The sequence below is a fragment of the Saccopteryx bilineata genome, chromosome 3, assembly GCF_036850765.1.
Source record: "Saccopteryx bilineata isolate mSacBil1 chromosome 3, mSacBil1_pri_phased_curated, whole genome shotgun sequence".
NCBI lineage: Eukaryota > Metazoa > Chordata > Mammalia > Chiroptera > Emballonuridae > Saccopteryx > Saccopteryx bilineata.
Window position 1 is genome coordinate 92,211 of NC_089492.1, and position 9,947 is coordinate 102,157.

Here is a 9,947-nt window from a genome sequence, read left to right on the forward strand (position 1 = left end):
GCACTGGGCCAACACTCTATCCACTGAGCGACTGACTGGCTAGGGCTTAAATTCAATGTAAAATAACTGACACATACACGTTGTCCAATAAATACATATCAGATAATAGCAACCATATGCTGTTGGTGTTGTATAGCAGGCCTTTCCTAAATGCCTTACATATACTGTGCCCTTAATGAAATTTTATGAATAACTAAAAGTTGGGAAGTTAAACCGTAAAATGGGATGATCTAGAAACAAAGATTGCATTGGCCATCTGTAGTCAGTGTAGAGGCTTATTATTATAGAGGCTCTCTGAGCCTTAGTTGACAAAGGAAAATACTAGAGTATATAGAAGGACAGGTGATAATCTGATGGAAGGAGATTGTGTGTTTTATGACAAAATAAGGACTAACACTCCAGACTCCAGCAAACTCACTCTTCTCCAACTTAGAACTCAGGAGAAAGGAGACTGAAGTAAAGATGTATAGCCTACGAGAAAGAAAAGGCCATGTGTACCATGAGGTCAGTGAGCCCCAGGATGATGACTACCTCTGTAAGTGACCCTCACAAAGCATGTTATCTCTTCATAACAATAATTTCACCTGGTCATTTGGACTAAGGCTATTCTGTTCCCCTAGGGACCTGCACCACAGAACTGTGGCTCAGTGATGTGAGTGTCTGGTCTCTCTCTCAACTCTATATGTCCAGGAACATGCACTACACCATCCCTAATCCCTGTTGCTCTCACCTCCAGATTGTGAGAAGTGTCAGAACTACTTCATTGACAGTTGTGACGTGCATGGGCCCCCTACATTTGTAAAAGACAGTGCAGTGGATAAGGGGCACCAAAACCACGCAGCCCTCACTCTGCCCCCTGGGTTGAGAATCAGAGCATCAGGCATCCCTGAGGCTGGTCTTGGAGTGTGGAATGAGGCATCTGCTCTGCCAGTGGGTCTGCACTTTGGCCCTTATGAGGGTCAGATCACAGAAGACGAAGAGGCAGGCAAAAATGGATACTCCTGGCTGGTGAGAAGCATTTACCTCTTTCCCTTTCTTGTGGCTTCCCACATCCCTCCCATGGCTTGGTGGGACCTGCCCTTCTACATACTAGGACATGGATGGAGACAATATGGTTAGTTCTGGGTAACTGAGTGGACTTTGCACACTATGGAACTCCTGATAAGTATCATAGGTTAAGTGGAAGGAAAGTGGTACAGACAAAAAAGAATGCCTCCTCCCATCCCTGAGTAGATGTCAACTCAGATGTGATAAGTAAGAAAAATATCATGTGGTCCTGAGTGGCAACGCATGCAAGCTGAAAGAGCTTTGTTGACAGTAGGGTAAAATAATTCTTCTATTACCTTCTTATCCAAAAAAATTCTTTATATTTTCTTCCTGAAATGCAGATCAACAAAGGGAGAAACTGCCATGAGTATGTAGATGGGAAGGATGAATCCTTGGCTAACTGGATGAGGTAAGGCCAACAAGTTTCTGGGAGTCACGGAGAACACTCATCCCTCTCAGGCCCATACATCTTTCCTTCTCATCATGCCTCCCTCAGTGGTCTGCCTTAATCCACTGATCGTCTTTTTTCTCCACTTTCAAAACAAGAGGTATTTAGATGAAAAAAGGAGATAAAAATAGAACATATGTCCTCAAAATATAAATTTCTTTGCTAGACAAAATTTAGGCACTGGAGAAAAAAATTTGAGGGCCAGGATTACACTTTAATTGATCTAATGAACATTATTTAAGCAAGCCCTTATTATATTCCAGTTTAGAGGAAGATAATCATTATTTAAACAGATCGTACAACCCATCGTCTTATAGAGGACGAATTGCAGACAGAGTGAAACAATTGATTTTAGAAATGTTTAACTACAATTTTTCTATTTTTGAGAAGCACACAGTACCAGGATACCTAAAACAGTATAGCCTAAAACTGATAGGGCAGCAAATGACCCCAGTCTCACTTCTAACTAGAACTGAGTTCTGAAGCCTGCAGAGCAATGATCATGGGCCACTTCCCTGAGGGGCTCTTTTGTCAGAGGCTACAGAATGTGAATAAGCTATTATTGTTCTTTATAATTTTGCTAAGACAAAGACACCACCAAGTCCTGATCAGTTGGCTCAGCGGTAGAGCATCAGCCTGACTGTGGAAGTCCATGATTTGATTCCCAGCCAGGACACAGAGAATCACTCATCTGCTTCATTGTCGTTTTGCAACTTTTTTATCTCTATCTTTCTCTTCCCTTCCTACAGCCAAGGCTCTATTGGATCAAAGTTGGCTCCAGCACTAAAAATGGCTCCATGGCCTCCGCCTCAGGCAATAGAATGGCTCCAGTTGCAGTGAAGCAACACCCCAGATGGGCAGAGCATCACCCCCTGGTGGTCATGCCAGGTGGATCCCCGTCAGGCGCATGTGGGTGTTTGTCTGTCTGCTTCTTCATTTCTCACTTCAGTGGGGCAGGGAGACCTCCAGGTTTTTTTTTTGTTTTTGTTTTTTTGTTTTTTTGTTTTTTTTTTTACAGGGACCGAGAGAGAGTCAGAGAGAGGGATATACAGGGACAGACAGACAGGAATGGAGAGAGATGAGAAGCATCAATCATCAGTTTTTTGTTGCGAGACCTTAGTTGTTCATTGATTGCTTTCTCACATGTGCCTTGACCGCGGGCCTTCAGCAGACTGAGTAACCCCTTGCTCGAGCCAGCGACCTTGAGTCCCAGCTGGTGGGCTTTTGCTCAAACCAGATGAGCCTGCGCTCAAGCTGGCGACCTTGGGGTCTCGAACCTGGGTCCTCTGCATCCCAGTCCAATGCTCTATCCACTGTGCCACTGCCTGGTCAGGCACCTCCAGGTTTTTATGGAATCCTGGGTGAGGCATCAATTGCTACCTCAGCCCTGGCCAGTTGGCTCAGTGGTAGAGCGTCGGCCTGGCATGCAGGAGTCCCAGTTTCGATTCCTGGCCAGGGCACACAGGAGAAGCGCCCATCTGCTGCTCCACCCCTCCCCCTCTCCTTCCTCTCTGTCTCTCTCTTCCCCTCCCATAGCCAAGACTCCATTGCAGCAAAGTTGGCCCGGGCGCTTAGGACGGCTCTATGTCCTCTGCCTCAGGCGCTAGAATGGCTCTGGATGCAACAGAGCGGTGCCCCGGATGGGCAGAGCATCGCATTCTGGTGGGCATGCCGGGTGGATTTTGGTCAGGCACATGCGGGAGTCTGACTGCCTCCCCGTTTCCAACTTCAGAAAAATAAAAATAAAAATAATAAATAAATAAATAAATACTACCTAAATAAGATGTGAGGAGAATGGAGAAAGGCCTCTCAAGAAAAGATGGACTTGGGCTGAGTATTGAATGATGTGAACTAATCTAGACACAGAGTCCAACATCAAGTAGCAAGTTATGTGTTATAAAACAACCTGAGTTAGTTTGGAAAAGCTAGAGGTCACGGGAGTTTATGTCCAATCAGGGTGGAGGTTACATCTAGAATTAGCCTTAGAAAATGGCATTAGAAAGTATGAGCACCATAAGCAGAATCTGGACATAGGAAGTTGTATAATATTGTGACAGACATTGAACAGAAGGTTCTCCGAGAGTACTGTGGGAGTGGGCAACATCGGAACCCGAGTGTCAGGTGCAGAGCTGGACATGGATCTGAGAGGTAGTAAAAACTCATCGTCTGTGAGTTTCTTTTCTTTCATCTGCCTCAAAACCAGGTATGTGAACTGTGCCCGGGATGATGAAGAGCAGAACCTGGTGGCCATTCAGTATCGCAGGCAGATTTTCTACCGAACCTGTCAGGTCATCAAGCCATACTGTGAGCTGCTAGTCTGGTACGGTGACGAGTATGGCCAGATGCTGGGCATCAAGTGCAGCAGCAAGCAGAAGAGAGCGCTCGCAGCAGCTAGAGGTGGGCACAACTGTTCTTCATAATGAAAAAAAAAGAGGGAACTCTTCTTAGAAATTTTCATGGTACACTCTAAAATCAATAAGATTTCAAATCAGATGGTTCAGAAATACGGACTCATTTTATATGCCTTTCATTCTTAGGAAAAATCTTTATATTTGTTACATTTGATTTAATTTTTTTAAGTGAGAAGAAGGGAGATAGACATTTTTCTTCATGTGCCCCAAACAGGATCCACTAAGCAACCCAAGTCTGAGGTCCATGCTGAGACTAGCCGAGCTATCCTCAGTGCCTTTGGTCAACAATCGAGCCACTGGCTGTGGGAGGAAAAAAGAGAGAGAAGGGGGAGAAGGAGGAGGAGAAAATCAGATAGTCGCTTTTCATGTGTGCACTGACCGAGGATCAAACTTGTGATGACCACATGCTGGGCCAACACTCTATCCACCAGGAAAACGGGCATGGGCCTGTTTTCTGAGGGCCACTCCTGTCTAGTATATAGGGCAAAAGCAGAGGTTCAAAAGATGCCCAGAAGCCTGGACTGCAGTGCTGTGATCCAAGCTGAGACACTGGAGACCTTCCTGAGTGAGGTGGGATGATGGGGCTGTTTTCAGCTATAGGGGGGCTTATTCTCTAAGATTGGCTTTGTTAATTTTTGGAGAATACACTTCAGTGGGGAATCCTCTCAAAGATTACTTTATCTCCTATTGAGAATCGATTATGGATTAGTTGGAGAGGAATGGGAGTCAGCAATGTAAGAAGTATAATTGGGGACCCTGGCTGGTTAGCTCAGTTTGTTAGAGCACCATTCTGTACTACCAAGGTTGAGACAAGTCAGAGCACATATGAGAAATAACCAATTACTGCATATCTAGGTAAAACAATGAATAAATGTCTCTCTCTCTCTCTCTCTCTCTCTTCTCCTTCTTCTTCTTCTTCTTCTTCTTCTTCTTCTTCTTCTTCTTCTTCATTTTTCTCTGCATCCTCTTCATCATCTTCTTCTTCCTCCTCCGCTTTTTGTCTCTCTAAAATCAATCAATTTTTAAAAACTATGGTTGGGGAAATATTTTGAAACAGAACTTCAAAATATGAAATGGGCTGACACTGAATAAAATAAAGTATGAATATTTTATGTGAAGCTTGAGGAAGGACATATTTTTAGTTTGTTATCTATGGTAAACTATGAGGGAAGCGATTACTAGTTGGGGCCAGTGGTCTTTCTAAGTAACTGTGTTAAAAGCTACATGTATATAAAATGGGTCAGCATTGTTCCACCTATACTGGGGGTGAAACAGACCCTGATGCTACTTGACAGTCCCTCATCTGGCATGCGTAGAAAGGACTCTTGATGTGGACTTTCTGGATTTCTAAAGAAGACACAGTACATAAAAATAAAAAGAGAAAACAGACTGTAAAGAAACACGTTGTGGGAGACAGAGATTATACTGTCAACCCCATAAGAATGACTTGTGGGACAGGTCTTAACAAAACGTATGACCCAGGCAACCTTGTCAACATCTGTCCTGACCAAAACTTTCTCTTTCAGCAGAACCACAGCCAGAGATACACCCATGTCCTTCCTGCTCTGGCTTTCTCCAATCAGAAATTCCTTAGCCAACATGTGGGACGCAATCACCCCTCTCATATTTTCCCAGGAACATCTACAAAAAAACAGCTCCAATCAGAGGAACCCTACCCAGAGCATCCAAATCAGCAGCAATATACTGATACACACAACTGGGATGACAAAGCTGAAGGTCAAAAGGTCAAAGAAAAGTCCAAAGATTTGCTTAGACGGAACAGGCCAAGGAGGATTTCAAGGGCCTTTTTCAAACCTCCCAAAGGACACCTGGGAAGTTCTAGTGAGCAAGAGAGAATGATGCAGGAAGCGCCCAGCAAAGGCCAGGAAGTGAATTCAGTGGACACAGAAAAACTGTCTATGAGAATACAAATGTCAAGAATTGTAGTTGTCAAGTATGGAGAGTGTGGGCAAAGCTTTCATGATGGTTCACATCTCCTCAGACATCAGAGGACACACTCAGAGGAGAAGACTTACGTTTGCAGACAGTGTGAGCAAGGCTTTATAAAGAAGTCATATCTCCTCAGACACCAGAGGACACACTCAGGGGAGAAGCCTTATGTTTGCAGGGAGTGTGAGCGAGGCTTTACACAGAAGTCAACTCTTCTCACACACCAGAGGACACACTCAGGGGAGAAGCCCTATGTTTGCAGGGAGTGTGACCGAGGCTTTACAATAAAGTCAAATCTCCTCAGACACCAGAGGACACACTCAGGGGAGAAGCCTTATGTTTGCAGGGAGTGCGAGCGAGGCTTTACAATGAAGTCAAATCTCCTCAGACACCAGAGTACACACTCAGGGGAGAAGCCTTATGTTTGCAGGGAGTGTAGGCGAGGCTTTACACAGAAATAAACTCTTCTCACACACCAGAGGACACACTCAGGGGAGAAGCCCTATGTTTGCAGGGAGTGTGAGCAAAACTTTTCACTGAAGTCAACTCTCCTCATACATCAGAGGACACACTCAGGAGAGAAGCCCTATGTTTGCATGGAGTGTGACCGAGGCTTTACACAGAAGTCCACTCTCCTCACACACCAGAGAACACACTCAGGGGAGAAGCCCTATGTTTGCATGGAGTGTGAGCGAGGCTTTGCACAGAAGTCAAATCTCCTCACACACCAGAGAACACAGGGGAGAAGCCCTATGTCTGCAGGGAGTGTGAGCAAGGCTTTTCACAGAAGACAACCCTCCTCACACACCAGAGAACACACTCAGGGGAGAAGCCCTATGTTTGCAGGGAGTGTGAGCGAGGCTTTTCACAGAAGTCCGCTCTCCTCACACACCAGAGAACACACTCAGGGGAGAAGCCCTGTTTGCAGGGAGTGTGAGCAAGCCTTTTCACTGAAGTCAACTCTCCTCAGACACCAAAGAAAACACTCAGGGGAGAAGCTCTATGTTTGCAGGGACTGTAAGCAAAGATTTTCACAGAAGTCAACTCTCCTCAGACACCAGAGAATACACTTAGGGAAGAAGCCTTATGTTTGCAGAGTGTGAGCGAGGCTTTACACAAAAGTCACATCTCCTCACACACCAGAGGACACACTCAAGGGAGAAGCCCCCTGTTTGCAAGGAGAGTGACTGAGTCATTAGCATTAATTTGCATCTCCACAGCCATAGCAACCGCACAGGTCATATCCCAGCTCTGAGGGAACTTCAGTGGACGTCTACTGACCCCTTACCCTCCTAAGACTGTAATTAGTACAGAAGTAACTAAACAAGTTCTTCACTTTCATGTCATGAGATGAGCTCGACAAATAGTTCCTTAAGTTGTATGGGAATGCCAACACCAATATCCTACATGGTGTCTTGGCCTTCTGTTCTAATAAATCTTATCTTTATAAAACTATGATACTCACATACCTCATTCCTCCCCCTCCACATCACTGAAAGCAGAGAGTTCCCAGAGGGCCACAGAGAGCTTACACTGTCAAACACAGAAACTCAACCCTGGAAACGTGGAATTCTGTAGTTAATCTACTTAGGTTACTGCTCAGTGAGAGGGATTTGAGACAGTCTCACTAGGAAAAGGGATTTCCTTGACTCCCAGGAAGTGGAGCCTTCTCTCCTAGTAGGCTCATCACCCTCCTCCCTTGGCTTCCTTTGGTTCTTGTCCTGGTTTTCTCTGACTTCTGTAGTCTCAGTGGTGAAAATGAGGGAGAAATATGTGCATGTCCCTGTGCCTGGCTCAGTCTGGGCACCTGGTCTTTCTCACTCCACACTGTCCCATCAGGGTGAGAATCTCATGGTGTACACCACATGCATTCCAGATCATTCCATAGTGGATTTCAATCTCAGCTCTGCTCTCACCAGCTGTGTGACGTAAGGCTAGATTCTCAACTTCTCTGTGCCTGTTTTTTTATTTATAAAATGGTAATTTTGCTTGACCAGGCAGTGGTGCAGTGCATAGAGCATTGGACTAAGATGGAGAGGACCCAGATCAAAACCCCAAGGTCACTCATTTGAGCACAGGCTTATGAGCCTGAGTGCGGGGTTGTAGGCTTGAGGGTGGGATCATAAACGTGACCCCATTGTCACTGGCATGAGTCATTTTGGTTCAGATAATCTCCTTAAAAACTCGTAGTTTTCATGTTTCTTATTTCTTTTTTTTTTTTCAAGTATTGGAAACTTTTTTTTTAATTTTTTTTAAATTTTATTTATTCATTTTAGAGAGGAGAGATAAAGGGAGGGAGAGAGACAGAGAGGGAGAGAGAGAGAGAAGAGAGAGACAGAGAAGGTGGGGAGGAGCTGGAAGCATCAACGCCCATATGTGCCTTGACCAGGCAAGCCCAGGGTTTCAAACCAGCGACCTCAGCATTTCCAGGTCGATGCTTTATCCACTGCACCACCACAGGTCAGGCGGTGTTTCTTATTTCAACAAGACCAAGTACCTAACCTCGTAAAAATAGCTCTTCCTGATATATTGTTAGGAAGTGGCAAATACAGACATTCAGACTACTATAGTATGGCACTCACACCTGTTAGAACTGCTAAACTCCAAATATGACAGTACCAATGTTCTCATGCATTCATTAATTCTTAGATGTTTCCTAAGGATTAAGCCTACTTTGGTATATCAGAATGACACTCTAAGTAACTAAGGTTCCCAGCCAGGGCATAGCCATAAATTTCATCCAACTCTCATTTAGGGATAGAAAATTCCTTTTTCAGAACCAATAGATCACCACACACAAAAAATCAGTAGAGATAGAAAACTTACTTAAAATAAGCAGATAAGTGGATCAACTGAGGAAAGAGAAACCGGCCCCTGTTCCTTGAGGAAGAAAAACAAGAAGAATGCAACAGAAGGGAGCCTGCAGGGGTAACTGAGTCAAACAGTTATAGATTTACAGTCCTATAGCCGTGATGGTGAACCTATGACACGCATGTCAGCACTGACACACGTAGCCATTTTTGATGACATGCTGCCGCATACCAGAGAAGTGTGGGGCCACATGCAAAGAAGGATGTTTTATACTCGGCACTTGGGGGGAAAAAAATACCTACTTGAACAACATCCAAAATCTGTAATCATGGCAAAAACGCTCCCAAATCTAAGCAGCAACGATAAAACCAATGTCTGCTCCGGCGTCCCTCACCCGGTCCTCAGCTCCGAGGGGACACTCCTGAGACTCCTGCTGCATCCAAACACCACTCTGCGTCCTCACTTCATGGACTGAACGACAACTACCCAGACTCTTCTCAGCCTTTCCCTGTCCTTGCAAACACAGAAACGACTCATCTGACAAAGTGACACCCACTGAGACTTACACGTTGCACCGAGGACACTTTTTGTTTGATACATACGGACCCCTCCCACTAGCAGCATCTACACAGCGAAGCTCTGGGAATTAAGAAGCTCGTTTCATACCCGCCCCCCGCCTGCGTGCCATTGGGTCTTCTCTGCTCCCTTCCTCGGACCCCCGGACCCTCCGCGGTAGCACAGGCGGCTCCCACCCACACGACCTGGGTTAACTGTTCACACGCCGCTCTGAACAAGAAAAGCCCTGTCCTCCTACCGCGCCCCGGGGACGCCGGAGGACGAGGAAATTGAGGGGGAGGTGAGCCAGGAGCCTCCCGCGGCGCACCCTCTCGGACCCCCAGCCGCCTCGGTTGCCGACGCCCAGTACCGTCCTCGTGCCCGCCCCGCCCCGTGAGAAGCTGGAGGACTGGACATTAGACTCACCTGCGACCCTGCGCGCTCCGCTCTGCGCTCTCGGCCTTTCCACCCACAGAGGGGAGACGCCCCGCAACCTCCCTGGCCGTGGGGGTCCCGTGTCCTGTCCCTGTCCCTACAAGAGTTTCTTGCGGGTCGGACCTCCTCAGGCCCAGTTCCTGTGCAGACTGCTCGGCTGCCTCTCATTCTGCACCAACCCTCCCGGCTCCCCGACCCCACCCGCCTCTGAGCACAGGCTCCCCAAACCCCTTCCCGGAGCTCCTTGCTCAGCACCTCTCATGCACCCCCTCTTCCCGGACCCCGAGGAC

General features: G+C 46.4%; 1 protein-coding gene across 1 annotated transcript; it reads left to right on the plus strand.

The window, feature by feature from the left end:
- The first annotated feature begins 462 nt into the window (after positions 1 to 462).
- LOC136328887 (histone-lysine N-methyltransferase PRDM7-like) lies at positions 463 to 3,915 on the plus strand. The gene is made up of 4 exons (XM_066264864.1): positions 463 to 535; positions 737 to 1,008; positions 1,389 to 1,456; positions 3,699 to 3,915. The coding sequence occupies exons 1-4, from the start codon at positions 463 to 465 to the stop codon at positions 3,913 to 3,915; spliced, it is 630 nt and encodes a 209-aa protein (XP_066120961.1).
- Positions 3,916 to 9,947: the final 6,032 nt, after the last annotated feature.